The 15,985-nt window shown below is 46.6% G+C and overlaps 1 protein-coding gene across 2 annotated transcripts in view; it reads left to right on the forward strand.

Moving 5' to 3' along the window:
* Positions 1–15,985, forward strand: part of LOC146337832 (B-cell receptor CD22-like) — a 38,001-nt gene that overhangs the window by 15,533 nt on the left and 6,483 nt on the right. For both annotated transcript variants that reach the window (XM_084815338.1, XM_084815339.1), the window contains 6 exons: positions 57–437; positions 3,809–4,102; positions 4,974–5,246; positions 7,708–7,998; positions 10,196–10,295; positions 10,709–10,889. In XM_084815338.1, the coding sequence (XP_084671464.1) occupies positions 57–437; positions 3,809–4,102; positions 4,974–5,246; positions 7,708–7,998; positions 10,196–10,295; positions 10,709–10,889 (1,520 nt within the window). The remainder of the gene's footprint in view (positions 1–56; positions 438–3,808; positions 4,103–4,973; positions 5,247–7,707; positions 7,999–10,195; positions 10,296–10,708; positions 10,890–15,985) is intronic.

Genomic DNA, 15,985 nt, shown 5'->3' on the forward strand with positions numbered 1-15,985 from the left:
CACTGAAGCTGAAGTCTCTCTCCCCTGTTCCCCCCCCCCCGCAACCTTTTCTCCAGTTCTGTTTTACAGCCCCACCTCCGTGGCCTGGAGTTCCACACTGCCCAGATCAATCCCAGCCTTACGGGGCTCCTGTGTGGTCATTCCGTGCTCGTTCACCTACCCGGGTTCCCGTGAATCCTGGGGTGGCAAATTTAGCGTGGCTTGGTACCAGTACCGTTCGCGAGGGTACCCTGAAATCTACAACAGCAAAAGCTCAAACAGTGTCCTGCCTGAGTACCAGGGGCGGACAGAGCTGCTAGGAGACCTGGAGATGGGCAACTGTACCCTCAGCATCAACCCTGTGCATAATGCGGATACCATGCACTACTATGTCTGGATCAATCCCGATTCAGTCAAGCACCGCTTCTATGATGTCACAGTCCAGGTGGTAGTAAAAGGTAAGATAGATCTTTACGTAGTGGCAGTTGCCCCTGTCCAAAAGACAGCAACGCTTTTGGGGGAACTAGAGAAGGGGACTATGAATAAATGGCTCCTCCTGCCCCCACCCCCCATTCATTCCTAAAAAAGAAGAAGTGCTGAAATGAATTTGGAAGCAACACACCTTTTCTAGGTCAGGGGTGGGGAACCTCTTTCAGTCTAAGGGACATGTCCAATTTCAGAGAAGCTCTCAGGGGCCACATTCCAGTGGTGAACAGACCCAACAACAAACAGGGTGGGGCCCCAAATCCCAAAATATCTGCATATGGGATAAAATGAAGAGGACCAGAAAGGCATATGGACTGATTCGGAGTCAGATGGGGAAGAGGAGGAGTAAGGTACTGTCCAAACCCCAAGCTGGCAGGAGTGAAAATCACTGAGAAAAACAGTGACAAAGGGGAGGAAGCCCAGCTGAAGTTTTATCAGTTGGATAACAGCCAGCCAGGAGCCTGTGAAACTGTGGGAAAGCAGGACCCCAACAAGGAACTGGGGCTGGCAGTGAAAGGCCTGAGGGTGAAATGTCTCAGGAGGAGCGATGCCGTGTTGTGAGGCGATCCAAGAGGCTGGCAGCCAAAGAGATGACTCCCCGGAAAGACTCCCCTTGAGGACGGGATTTGGGTAGACCTCTCGGGTTGCAAAGGGACTTCTTTTAAAGTCCCTTCATTTAAAGTCCCTTCATTTAAAGTCCCTTCATTTAAAGTCCCTTCATTTAAAGTCCCTTCATTTCAAAAGCGTTTTAAAATGTTTTAATTATTTTATGTTTCAAATGTTTCCTTTAAAATGTTTTGAATGTTTCAATATGGTGTCTTAGGGTGCAATCCTATGAATGTTTAGACCGAGAAAAGGCCTACAACTCCCAGCATTCCCCAGCCAGCAGGGAATGCTGGGAGTTCTAGGCCTTCTCTCTGTCTAAACATGCATAGGATTGTGCCCTAATTCTTTTATCTTTGTTGTTCGCTGTTCTGAAATCTTTTGATGTGGAGCGGTATATAAATATTGTAAATAAAGACATACAAAAAATAAGGGTCGGCCACAGGGGCCTACGGACAATTTCCTTGCTACACTTATTCATAGCGCTGTAACCTGAAACAGTTAACTGCAGCTCCTGTAGGTCTTTATTATGCAAAGCCGGCTGGTGAAGTCTGCTCCTGATTTTGGCATGTGGATTCATGGGAGATGCAGTGACTGGCCGAACCACCCCATGGAATTTCGTGTCAGCAGAAGACTACATGTAGTCGCGGGAGGTTGAGGGCTTAATTTGAAACAGAGGTCACTGAGACTCAGTCACCAGCACGTTTTGAAAGCCAGGGCTCAAGCAAGGGGTAGGTGAGATAGAAGTGTTACAAAGCCATCCAACAGGAGTGGGAGAAATAGAATCCGTGGCAAATGACAGCCATGGCCTTTTGGGGCTGCAGTTTTTCTCTTACTGAACTTTTCCTTCCCATTAGTCCCAATGGGAGGAAAATAAACTATACCCATGCATAGCCTGAGGCGACGCCAATCTGTCTTTAGTCTCCATAATAAAAGTATTTGTCTGGCAATAGCACTCCACTGGTAGGCACCTGATAGTAAGCTGCCTTGGGTTCCTTAGAAGAGGGGGGGAAAGGAGGGATATAAATGTTTTATATATATATATATATATATATATATATATATATATATTTAAAGCTCTTATTGCCAGATTGCCAGTAATTAAGCCTGAGGAGAGGCATTTTAGCCTTTTCATATAGGGAAAATGTGTGCAAGAACCAGGATCAGTAGTTGTGGGAAAGGGGCTGGGTCAGTGAACAAGGCATAGCCCTCAGGGGAACCCTGGAGGGTGGGATTTGGCCCCCAGGGCCTGAGGTTTCCCACCCTTTCTCTACTGGAAACTCTGTCTCCTAAATAACAACTGCTTAATAATTATGAATTATTGACATCAATAATAATAATAATAATAATTGATATGAGTGGTTAATTGTTATGAATTGTTAATTGATGCTTTAAAAGAATGATGAATTGGTGGTGATAATAGCAACTGCTAGTTATGAATGGTTAATTGTTGTTGTTGTTCAGTCGTTCAGTCGCATCCGACTCTTCGTGACCCCATGGACCATAGCACGCCAGGCCTTCCTGTCCTCCGTTCTCTCCCAGAGCGTGCTCAAGTTCATATTCATTGCATCGGTGATGCTATCTAGCCATCTCATCCTCTGCCGTCCCCTTAAGACTGCATTCCCACAACCCCTGGGAGGGCCATAGTATTTAGCAGAACTCCGTCTCCGCCTCTGTGGGCAAAGAAGGAGGTCCCCCCTTGGAAGGCTTCTCTGTGCAGTACAGGAAAAGTCCACTGCCCTTGCTTCTCTTCCCTTCGAACTCCGGCAATGGAGAGGGCAATGAAGAGGCATATTGGGAGTGTGCTGGGGGCACATTGGGATTGGCTTTGGATCCGCAGCCCTTCATTCCACTGTCTAAGGATGTACAGATTTTGTAAAATCTGTTCTATCTGCATTTCATGGATTGCCAGGTGCCTTTTGTTCTGCCATCTGCTCATTGACGGAATTGGTTTTTTTCCAATTTCCCCAATTTGCACAAATGTACATTTGTTTAAATTCGCACTTGCAAAAATGGGGAAGTTCCCCCCCTAAATGCACAAATCCCCTCCAACATGTGCATTTTCATGCTTTAGGCTATGGGGGAAATGCACATTTTTGGCCAGTGTTTTTGTATTTTACGTATGACTACATAAAATTTTATCTATGACTACATTTGCATAAAATTCCGGGAAATTAAGAAAAAAACTGGTCTGCAAGTCTGCAGAATCTGAGCGACTCATGAAAACTTAATCTTCTGCCAAATCCATCGGTCAGATTCATAGAAATCCAAACTGACTTGATTCCGTTGCAGATTTCTCCGACATCCCTATCCCTGACACACTTCTTCAGTGTAGGAAGAGGAGGTTGGGAAACTATGCCAGCTTTGGCATGAGTATAGTTTATTTTCCTCCCGTTGGGAGTAACGGGAAGGAAAAGTTCAATAAGAGAAAAACACAGCCCCCAAGGTCCATGGCTGTTGTTTGTCACCGATTCTGTTTCTCCCACTTCTGTTGGATGGCTTTGTAACACTTCTATTTCACCTACCCCTTGCTTGAGCCCTGGCTTTCAAAATGTGCTGGTGACTAAGTCTCAGTGAACTCTGTTTCAAATCAAGCCCTCAACCTCCCGCAACTACTTGTAGTCTGCTTTGCTGACATGAAATTCAATGGGGTGGTTTGGCCAGTCACTGCATCTGGCAGGCATCCATTTTCCATCTGCTACTACTCACTCCTTCTCATTCTATGGCCTTTTGCTTGCAGACACTCCGAACCAACTGGAGCTGAGTGACCCAGGGTTACTGACAGAAGGCAATCACACCCTGGTTACCTGTTCAACCCTGCACACCTGCCCCTTGACCCCGCCTACTCTCAGCTGGAATCATTTGGGAGCCAGGGCTGTTACAATCCAAGAACCTTTGGTGGGAGGTGCATGGAGGACAGAATCAGGGGTTAGCTTCAGCCCTTCTCACAAGGACCATGGCAGATATCTGCAGTGCACGGCCACCTACCCAAACCAACAACAGTCTCGCAGTGGGATCTACCTGCAGGTTAAATGTAAGTGTCTGAACGTGGTACTCTAGGGTGGAGACTTCAGTACAAAGTTTCTTCTCTTCAAAGCCAGGGCTATAGATGCTCTGCCCTTGAAGGGGGATGCCTGTTCTAAATTTTATAGATGTTTTCTTCCAGCTAGAATGAAGACTAGTTACTTGCTAACTTAGGGCTTATCTACATGAGTCTTTTAACCCGCGACTTTACCGAGGGTTGTGCTTCTGGATTCTTTGTGGGATTAAGGTTTGCTCCTTAACATATTTCTTTTTTCTGGGGGGTTTCTCTGCTTTTCAGTATGTTCCATTATGTAACCACTAGGTGGTGCTGTGGTATAGCAGAATTGCACAAATACACGAAGGTTTCATGCTGCCATTCAGGGATGTAGAGGACATTCCTTATTAGGAAAAAAAACCCTCTGCAATTGTTCCAAAGAACAGGAGAGGCCCTGGAGGAGGTTGACATTGTGTAAAGCACCCGCAAACTACCATGAGCACACAATAAATGCCTCATGTAGAAAGGCTCTTAAAAAGAAATGAAATCAGACATTCCCTCCATTTTTTCAAAAGTGCATGGATGAGTGCATGTGAAGGAGCTATGCTCCAAAAGACTTGAGTTCAGGGTTAAAAATCTCTGGGTACATCATTGGGGGAAATGTTCACCATCAGTTTGCGATAACGTAGACACCCTTACAGCACTGTAGTAAATAGTACCCCTTTCTGCATTATTGCATTAATTCAAATCTTCCTGAGAGATGCCCTGATCAGTTTTAAACACTTCTAATAATTCTAAATGCATCTAGTAATTCTGTTTCTTCTTCTTCTTACTACTACTCATACTGCAACATGGGCTTATCTCCCAATTTAATTGTCTTTTCCAGATTCTCCGAAAAATGCAGTGGTCTCTGTAGTGGGGAACCCAATCCTGAAAGAAGGCGACAGCGTCACCCTGCAATGTAGCAGCCAGAGCAACCCCCCTGCCGTCGGCTACCATTGGTTCTCTGGGCCACACAAGGCACCACTGCAGGCAGCTGGCATTGGAGCAGAGGTGAAGCTGGCAGATATACGGAGGGACTCGGGGCCGTACCACTGTGTGGCAGAGAATGATGTCGGAATGGGGGAGGACTCGCCACCCACCTATCTCAGTGTGGAGTGTAAGAGGATGATTTAATTTGTTCTCTTTCAACTGTTGCTTTATGTATGGCCTTACTCTGTTTTTAGGGCTCAGGAAAGCTAGCAAATTCACACCAGCTGCTGGCTTACTGGCAGAGCTGCCACTTTTCTATTCATCCAGAGCTCCTGTGCCTCTAACAGCTCTGTGACAGACAGGTACTTCACTGATGAAGCTTTTGCTATCGCTGTAACTCTGTGCTTGGGAAAGCTTGTCTTGCTGAATTTTGGCCTATCAGATGCAATCTAATTGTTTTTTCTATTGTTCTCCTCTATTGTTTTAGGAAATCTATTGTTTTCCTCTGGGCACCACATTTTAAGAAGAATGCAGACAAGCTGAGAGGGTTCAGAGGAGGGCAACAAAGATGATCAGGGGACTGGAAACAAAGCCCTATGAAGAGAGACTGAAAGAACTGGGCATGTTTAGCCTTGAGGAGAGAAGACTGAGGGGAGATAGGATAGCGCTCTTCAAGTACTTGAAAGGTTGTCACAGAGAGGAAGGCTAGGATCTCTTCTTGATCATCCCAGAGTGCAGGACACGGAATCATGGGCTCAAGTTACAGGAAGCCAGATTCCGGCTGAACATCAGGAAAAACTTCCTGACTGTTAGAGCAATACGGCAGTGGAACCAATTCCCTAGGGAGGTGGTGGGCTCTCCCACACTGGAGGCATTCAAGACGAGGCTGGACAGCCATCTGTCGGGGATGCTCTGACTTGGATTCCTGCATTGAGCAGGGGGTTGGACTCGATGGCCTTGTAGGCTCCTTCCAACCCTACTATTCTATGATTCTAATAATGCATGCTAAGGTGCCAATGACATTAAAGTTCAGCATAGGGATGCCAACTTTTTTGAGGCTCCTGGTCCTCTGGCTGTAACAGTAGCTTAATCTGCAGGTGTTAGCAGGGGATAATGCGGAGTTCTCTGCTGTGAAAAGCTTCCCACATATTGTGGCTTTTAAGGAGCAGGTTAGGGTGGCGTATCTGTGTGTGAGGTTTTGCTGATCCATTGGCAACCCTATCTTGGGGCTTCATCACAGCCATTGGACTTATACAGGGCACAAACTGGATATTTTTTCTTCTTGACTGCTCCCATTCCTCCCTCAGTCACCACTTACTGGTGGCGGAGGGAGAGGGATGTGTGTAAGGCAGCAACAGAGATGGTTCTGAAAAGGTGCAGGATCCTTTTCCCAGTCAGGAGCTGGCAACGCTTGTGTGAGACAAGACATACATTCCATAAGTTCCTGCCCAGATGTTAAGGTCGTGTTTGGATGCTCCTGTCTGGGTGCTGCCACCCACAATGGTGCATCAGGTGGCTACCAGGGAAAGAGCCTTCCCTGTGGTGGCCCCCTGTCTGTGGAATGCCCTTCGCAGGGAGATCTGCCTGGCATCTTCACTATATACATGTAGATGCCAGGTTAAGGCCTTCCTCTTCCGCAGGCATTGAACTCCTAATCTGTTGCTCTGTTTAGTAACTTTACTGTTGGCACTGTAATATTTTTTATATTAGAATATATTGGTATTTTCAATGTTGTATTTATTTTTTTCCTTGTAATTTTATTGTTGCTTTGTTTGTTTTTATGATTGTAAACTGCCCCAAAGTGGTTTATTCATTCATTTCATTTCTGTGCCATCCAATAGCCAAAGCTCTCTGGGCGGTTCACAACATTTACAAACCACAAATACAAGATAATAAAACATAATATAGAATCTTTAACATACAACATTTTAAAACAATTTAAACAGCTAAACAGTTACAGTATGATATTGGACCTGATAGAAACAAATGTACAGTTAGGCGGTATGTGAATTAAATAATTAAGGGAACAGTCCTATCCAGATGTCCGTCAGCCTCTGAACTAGGAGGCTGATGGGCATCCTGTGCAGGTCCGGAAGAATTCAGAGGCGATCACTGCCTCCGTGCTCCTCTTTCCCTGCATTTTTGCTAGACAGGCAATTTTGCTTTTCTAGCTGGGGCTCTGTGGAGTAGGAGGGAAAGAGGCAGGCGGGTGGGTGGAGGATTCTTCGTAAATCAACTGTCCTGGTCTCCTCCCCTTCCCGCCCACAGAACCACCCCCTTTCCCTCTTTTCCAAACTTGCGTTTGCAAGCTCATAGAGGCAGCCGGCAAGGTTCTCTCCACGCCAGCTGCGAGGGGGAGAAAGGAGTGGGAAGGGAGCTCAGACTGCTGGATCTGAGCACTGTCTCTGGCCTCAGATCCAGGAATCAGAAGTATCCTATCCCCCACCCCTACCCCGCTGTCTAGGGGCCTTAGGATTGCTTTCTAAATAAGTTAATAAATAAAAACAGCTTTGGGGAAGCAATACGATATACGTGTACATTCAGACACTTGAAGTGACTGCTTTTGGTGTTTGGGGGCATTGGGGCAACAAACACCATCAGGTTCTGGTTTAAATCAATCAATCAATCAATCTCTGTCCTCCTTTCAGATAAGCCAGTGATTCTGCCTGAAGGAAACTGCACCATCTCAAGGACCAGAGAGACTGTAACCTGTTACTGCGTGGCAGAGGGAAACCCCCTACCAGACATTGAGTGGCAACTACCCAACCGCACCATCCCAGGGGATTTCAACAGCTCTGAGCTGCAGGCAACATTGGCCTCTTCGGGACAGGCCATCGTTGGGGTCTTGAGGGGCCCCTCCTCCAGCCTGGCCAACGTGTCCTGTACAGCCACCAACCAGCACGGGCCCAGCCAAATCATACTGCCCACCGTCCTGGCAGGTGAGGCCAAGGGCAGGTCCGGAGGTGAAGCTTACAGGCCAAAGTAAATGTGATGCTAGTCAGACACTTTGGGCCCTTGCGTGTGTAATAACTTTGGGTCCGTATCTTAAGAAGATAACATGGAGGTTTTATTAAACAGAGTTACAACGACAAACAGTTCTTTGCTGGAGCTCCCTCAGCCAGTCCCAGCTCCACCCCCTCCCCCCACTCTCTAAGGATCATCTCCAAATTCCCATCCCAATGTTTCTTGTGAGGAAATGTCTCTAAATCGCTACAATCACTATGGCGTGCTTGTTATTCCTGTAGCACAGGAATGGGGAGCTTCTTTCAGCCCAAGGGGTCGAATTCGGTTTCAGAGAAGCTCAGTTTCCACTAATGGGGCTGACAGCAAAGGGGGTGGAGCCAATGACAAAAGGGGTGGGTCCAAAATTACAAAAAATGCCAACATATTGTAGCTTAAAGCTTCTACCGTCAGTAGTGAAGCCTGAGGAGAGGCATACCTACCTTTTGGCATGGGAGGAAAACTGCACAAAAGCTGAGAAAGCACCAAAGGATCAGTGGTTGGGGGGGAAGGGAAGGAGGCGTGGCCTTCTGGGGAGCCCCAGATGGCTGGATTGGGACCCCGGATGGACCGGATTTGGCCCCAGGGCCTGAGGTTACCCACCCCTGCTTTAGTAAGTAGCAGCTGCAGGGGTGGATGGGGAGAAAATCCAGATCAGGAGCATGACAGCAACAAAAGGGTTAAAGCCTGCTCCCCCACAAGCCACTGTTCAGATCCAGATTGCTCCCCTGCGGCTGCTACAAGTGCACAAGCGCCAAAGACATGGCCATCAAGTCAAGTTTGGCCCTAAGAATGTGGAAGGGAGAGGTTTGACTATCCCTTCCGGGCAGTTAAGATCTTCTTTTGAGGTCATTTATCCACATGCCCTCCACCTTCAAAAGTTAGATGGATGGCTACCAGAGACAGGGCCTTCTCAGTGATGACACTCAAACTGTGCAACTCCCTCCCAGGGCATGTTTGTCTGGCATCTCCCTTCCTATCCTTCAGGTGCCATGCAAAATCTGATCAGCTCTTTCGTACTTTTAATGGCGTTAAATGGTATTAGGGGCTCTTGGTTTGCCTTTTATCTTCCGCCTCATTTCTTCTTTGGGCTTTTAAACTATTTTATTGTTTTACGTGCTGTTTTAATGTGCTGCTTTTATTGTTTCTTTGTTTTATTTTGTCAAAACCGTTTGCGGCAGTAAATAACAATAAAATCCAGCACAAACAATAAAACCAAATCCGTAAAACAACCCAAAAAAGATGCCAACATGATAAAATTATAAAAAATAATTCCAAAAAAGCCCCACCACAAGCCCCCAAAACAAAAATGCAGACACAGAAAAAGGAAAACAGCCATGAACCCACTCATAATGAGGAGAGAAAAGGGAGTCAGCTGAAGGAATTCCTAAACAATCAAGAATTTGCCAAAGGTCTAGAACCATGTAGTGTTTTGGCGAATCTCAGCTAGAGGGCATTCCATAGGGTGAGTGCCACAACCGAAAAGGCCCTGCTCCTTCTTGTTGTCCAGTGGGCCTCAGATAGTTGTGGAACCTGGAGCAGGGCCTCAGATGATGAATGGAGCATATAGGGAGGAGCATGTGGAACATACATAACTATATAAAACATAGGCCACACCCTAACTTGTCCCCTAAGTCCAGATATCTACGGTGGGCTGTAGTGAAGGAATGACTTGACACTCCGTTTATCCTCAGAAGTACATGAATATGTTTCTAGGGTCTGAGATCTGGAATGGAAACTGAGTTCCAGAGGTGATACCTGGGTATATGTGGAAGTAAAAAACAACCACCCCTATCTTGCAGCATAAAATTCAGCAGGTGCAGCATGCAGGCACAGTCAATGGGAAGCACTGCCAGATGAAGTTCTGCCTGTCAGCTAGCTGTTAAAGCAGGGGTGGGCAACATGTGGCCCTCCAGATGTTTTGGCCTACAACTTCTATCAGTCCTCACCATTGGCTAAGCTGACTAAGGCTGATAGGAGTTGTAGGCCACAACATCTTATAGGCCCCTTCCAACCCTACTATTCTTGACTATTCTGTTGACACAAGTTGCCTACCTGTGGTGAAGGCACACTGTGTCGAGTCTGAGGCCATCTTTACAAATGCCAGCTGCCAGGTTTTATTCTCTCTTTTTGCAGGGGACACCACCCTCCTGCTCATGGCATCTGGGGGTGCCGTTGGGGGCCTCCTCTTCTTTGCCCTGCTGGGAACTGTGGTCTACAAGGTGACGATGAGCAGGTGAGAAGCCACTGAGTGCATCCACAGAAGTGCCCAGGACCGGCCCCCCCACGAGGTGGGGTGAATCCAGCCCTGGAAATGCCAATTCCAAGCAGATGCTGATTTTGATTTATTTGGGGGGGGGGGAACCTAGCTTGTTTTGACCCCATGTACCATAAAGACTGTCTCCTTTTCTATGGAGGGTTGCCAACTTTTTTTACTGGCCCCTGCTCCTGTGCCGTTAACAGCAGCATGATCTCCAGGTATTAGCACATGATCATGTTTATCTCCACACCTGGTAAAAACTCACCTGCTGATCTCTGCATATCGAGCTGCTGTTAAAGGTGCCCTCCCCCCCCCCCGGTCAGTCAACAACCTATTTTCTACTTTTCTACAACAACACTCCCTCTGTTTTTCCTTCTTCTGCTACCAAGGAAAAAGGAGCAGAAGCAAGAGGATGGGGATAACGAGGAAGATCCTAATCCTACATTGTATGTCACGGATGGAAATGTGGAGCCGAAGACATCTCTTAAAGAAGAAAATCCACCCAAATCTAAGGAGAGATTCAACATGTACAGCAAGCCCAAGGCAGGAGGGAGCCCAGCTGCTGACAATGTAAGGGGCAGCTTCAGTGCAGAACAGTCCCCCATAGCTTCTCTAGGGCAGTTGTCTTCAACTCATTCAGATTTAGGGCCCACCTTTAACAACCACCTCCAACAGGAGATCCACTTTTAATCAGGGTTGCAACTTTTGATTGATTGATCAGTTAGATAAGTAGGATCAGCAACAACATATTGCAGTGCGGAGTGGTCCTGATCAGGGGTCAGCCAGCTTCACCCTTTTCCAGAATACTCCATTGCCTCTTCCCCACACCAATAGTCAGTGTTTTATAGCCCTTAAGCATGCTCAGCCCTCATTGGGCTGTTCTGGGTTTATTTTACACTAAAGGGGTATGCGTGTGTGTGTTTGTGTGCGTGTAATTCTGCAAACCTTGGGATTCTCCCAAGCCTGCTGATTTCTTGGGTGTTAAGTGATGCCATTCTGGCTACATAAGGGCTACCAACTGGGAGAATGAGTTTGCTGATAGTATATAGAATTAAGTGATTAAAGGCACAATCCTATGCATGTTTAGACAGAAAAAAGGCCCACAACTTGGCATGGTAGGAGTTCTAGTCCTTTTTTCTGCCTAAACATGCACCCTAAATCCTCCTTTCCCAGTGCAATCCTATTTGTTGTTCAGTCGTTAAGTCGTGTCCGACTCTTCATGACCCCATGGACCATAGCATGCCAGGCCTTCCTGTCCTCCACTCTCTCCCGAAGTGCACTCAAGTTCATATTCATTGCATCGGTGATGCTATCTAGCCATCTCATCCTCTGCTGTCTCCTTCTCCTTTTGCCTTCAATCTTTCCCAGCATCAGGGTCTTTTCCAGAGAGTTTTCTCTTCGCATTAGAGAAGTGGCCAAAATATTTGAGCTTCAGCTTCAGTATCTGCCCTTCCAATGAGCACTCAGGGTTGATTTCCTTTAGGATTGACTGATTAGACCCCCTTACAGTCCAGGGGACTCGTAAGAGTCTTCTCCAGCACCACAGTTCGAAAGCATCCATTCTTCGGCGCTCAGCCTTCCTTAGAGTCCAGCTCTCACAGCCATACATTACTACTGGGAAAACCATAGCTTTGATTATACGAACCATTGTCAGCAAGATGATGTCTCTGCTTCTTACTATGCTGTCTAGGTTTGCCATAGCTTTCCTCCCAAGGAGCAAGCGTCTTGTAATTTCATGGCTACAGTCACCATCTGCGGTGATCTTGGAGCCCAAGAAAATAAAATCTGTCACTGCTTCCATTTCTTCCCCTTCTATATGCCAGGAAGTGATGGGGCCAGATGCCATGATCTTCGTTTTTTTTTAATGTTGAGTTTCAAACCAGCTTTTGCACTCTCCACTTTCACCCTCAACAAGAGGCTCTTTAGATCCTCTTCACTTTCTGCTCTTCACTTTCTGCACTCTTCACTTTCACTTTTTTTTTTTTTTTGCTTTCTCCATGATCCAGCGAATGTTGGCGATTTGATCTCTAGGTCCTCTGCCTCTTCGAAACCCAGCTTGTACTTCCAGTAGTTCTCGGTTCACATGCTGCTGAAGCCTAGCTTGTAGGATTTTGAGCATAACCTTGCTGGCATGTGAAATGAGCGCAATTGTACGGTAGTTTGAACACTCTTTGGCATTGCCCTTCTTTGGAATTGGAAAGCAAACTGACCTTTTCCAGTCTTGTGGCCACTCTTGAGTGTTCCAAATTTGTTGGCATATAGAGTGCAGCACTTTTAACAGCATCATCTTTTAGGATTTTAAATAGCTCAGCTGGAAGACTGTCATCTCCGCTAGCTTTGTTGTTAGTAATGCTTCCTAAGGCCCACTTGACTTCACTCTCTAGCATGTCCGGCTCAAGTTCAGTGACCGCACTATCATGGCTATCAGGGACATTAAGATCTTTCCTGTATAGTTCTTCTGTGTATTCTTTCCACCTCTTCTTAATCTCATCTGCTTCAGTTAGGTCCCAGCCTTCTTTGTCCTTTATCATGCCCATCTTTGCACAAAACGTTCCCTTGAGATCTCTGATTTTCTTGAAAAGTTCTCTAGTCTTCCCATTCTATTGTTTTCCTCGATTTCTTAGCATTGTTCATTTAAGAAGGCCTTCTTGTCTCTCCTTGCTATCCTCTGGAACTCTGCATTCAGTTGGATATATCTTCCCCTTTCTCCATTGCTTTTTGCTTCCCTTCTTTCCTCAGCTACTTGTAAAGCCTCATCAGACAGCCACTTGGCTTTCTTGCATTTCTTTTTCTTTGGGATGGATTTCGTTGCTGCCTCCTGAACAATGTTATGTACCTCCATCCATAGTTCCTCAGGCACTCTGTCTATCAGGTCTAATCCCTTCAATCTATTTGTCACCTCCACTGTATATTCATAAGGGATATGATTTAGGTCATACCTGAATGGTTTAGTGGTTTTCCCTATGTTCTTCAATTTAAGCCAAAATTTTGCAAGAAGCAGCTCATGATCTGAGCCACAGTCAGCTCCAGGTCTTGTTTTTACTGACTGTTTGTTTGTTTGTTTGTTTATTAAATTTATTAATTGCCATCTGGCTGGTCACCCAGCCACTCTGGGCGATGTACAACATATAATAAAACAGTTTAAAACAATAAAATTCTACAATGGAAACATTTTCTAAAATACCCTTGTTGTTGTTTATTCGGTCAGTCGCTTCCGACTCTTCATGGCTTCATGGACCAGCCCACGCCAGAACTTCCTGTCGGCCGTCGCCACCCCCAGCTCCCCCAAGGTCAAGTCTGTCACCTCCAGAATGTCATCCATCCATCTTGCCCTTGGTTGGCCCCTCTTCCTTTTGCCTTCCACTTTCCCTAGCATCAGCATCTTCTCCAGGATATCCTGTCTTCTGATGATGTGGCCAAAGTACTTCAGTTTTGCCTTTAATATGCTTCCCTCAAGTGAGCAATCTGGCTTTATTTCCTGGAGTATGGACTGGTTTGATCTTCTTGCAGTCCAAGGCACTCTCAGAATTTTCCTCCAGCACCACAGTTCAAAAGCATCTATCTTCCTTCGCTCAGCCTTCCTTATGGTCCAGCTCTCACAGACATAGGTTACTTCGGGGAATACCATTGCTTGAACTATGCAGACCATTGTTGTCAGTGTGATGTCTCTGCTCTTAACTAGAAGTTAACTAGAACTCTGCGCCTAGAAAGACAAAGTCTGTCACTGCCTCCACATTTTCTCCCTCTATTTGCCAGTTATCAATCAAGCTGGTTGCCATAATCTTGGTTTTTTTGAGGTTTAACTGCAAGCCAGCATTTGCACTTTCTCCTTTCACCTTCATCATGAGGTTCCTCAGCTCCTCCTCACTTTCAGCTATCAAAGTGGTATCATCTGCATATCTGAGATTGTTAATGTTTCTTCCAGTGATTTTAACTCCAGCCTTGGCTTCATCAAGCCCAGCATGTCGCATGATGTGTTCTACGTACAGGTTGAATAGGTAGGGTGAGAGTATACAGCCCTGCCGTACTCCTTTCCCAATCTTAAACTAGTCTACTGTTCCATTGTTTGTTCTTACCATTGCTACTTGGTCATTATACAGATTCCTCAGAAGGCAGACAAGATGACTTGCTATCCCCATACCACCAAGAACTTGCCACAATTTGTTATGATCCACTAGGGATGTCAGAGAATTCCGCCACAGATCTCGGGGAGGCTGAATGCCAGCGCATTCGGGGCCCCGAAATCGGTGGCGGAACGGTCTGCCACCCCCCCGTCACCCCCCGGGACGGGACTTACCTTGGGTGGATCTTCCTGGCGGCAGCGGCTCCGTCGGCAGTTCAGCGGCAGTGGCAGGTCTTCTGACCGGCTGCTGCCGCTGCCATTTCCAGTTAAAAAAACAAAAAAAAACCCACAAAAAAAGTGATAGGCTACATAAAGATTTACGTAGCCTATCCCGGCTAGAATTTTAAAAAACACCGTAATAGGCTACGTAAATGTTTACGTAGCCTATCACGGCTGATTTAAAAGAAAAAAACCCCGCGCGTACGAATGGGCGCCGCCATTTGCGTTCCTTATTTTGGCACGTCTTACTCTACGGAAACATTTACGTAGACTAAGACAGCAAAAATAAGGGGAATGCAAATAGCGTAGCTACGCTATTTGCGTTCCCCTTATTTTCGCCGTCTTAGTCTATGTAAATGTTTACGTAGACTAAGACGTGCCAAAATAAGGAATGCAAATGGCGGCGCCCATGGGCGCCGCCATTTGCATACACACTTTTTTTTCCATTTAAATCAGCCGTGATAGGCTACGTAAACATTTACGTAGCCTATCACGGCTGACTGCAGGGACGCAAACGGCGGCAGCTACGGCCGCCGCCATTTGCGTCCCTGCTAGCCAGCGGCCGGATGTCTGGCTGCTGGCGGAGCTGGCCGGTGGCTCCACAGAATCTGGAGCAGAGCCAGCCGGACAGAATTTTTGGGGGGAGGGACAGAGCGCCTCCCCCCACCACGAATGTCACCCTTCGAAAAGGTAAGTGACTTTCGTACATCCCTATGATCCACACAGTCAAAGACTTTAGAATAGTCAATAAAACAGAAATAGATGTTTTTCTGAAACTCCCTGGCTTTCTCCATTATCCAGCGGATCTTGACAATTTGGTGTCTAGTTCCTCTGCCTTTTCTAAACCCAGATTGTACATCTGGCAATTCTCTTTCCATGAATTGCTGGAGTCTACCTTGCAAGATCTTGAGCATTACCTTACTGGCATGTGAAATAAGTGCCACTGTTCGATAGTTTGAACATTCTTTGGTGCTTCCCTTTTTTGGTACGGGGATATAAGTTGATCTTTTCCAATCTGTTGGCCATTCTTGTGTTTTCCAAATTTGCTGCCACATGGCATGCATCACCTTGACAGCATCATCTTGCAAGATTTTAATAGGGATGTACGAAACACCTACCTGGCTCCGTGCCGGACAATCCGCGGTGGCGGCTAGGCGCTCTGTCCCTTCCCCCGGAATCATCGATGGGAGGGGAGGTGATCCGGTCCTCCCCCCTGGAATCCTGCCCGGCCAGCTCCGCTCCATGGCCAAACCGCGGAGCTGCCGTCCAGCTCTGGCCGCCCGCAGCCGCTGGGCATACCTGCAGGGACGCAAATGATAGCTGT

The sequence above is a fragment of the Heloderma suspectum genome, chromosome 10, assembly GCF_057233095.1.
Source record: "Heloderma suspectum isolate Gila_16-S chromosome 10, 16-S_ref, whole genome shotgun sequence".
Taxonomy (NCBI): Eukaryota; Metazoa; Chordata; class Lepidosauria; order Squamata; family Helodermatidae; genus Heloderma; species Heloderma suspectum.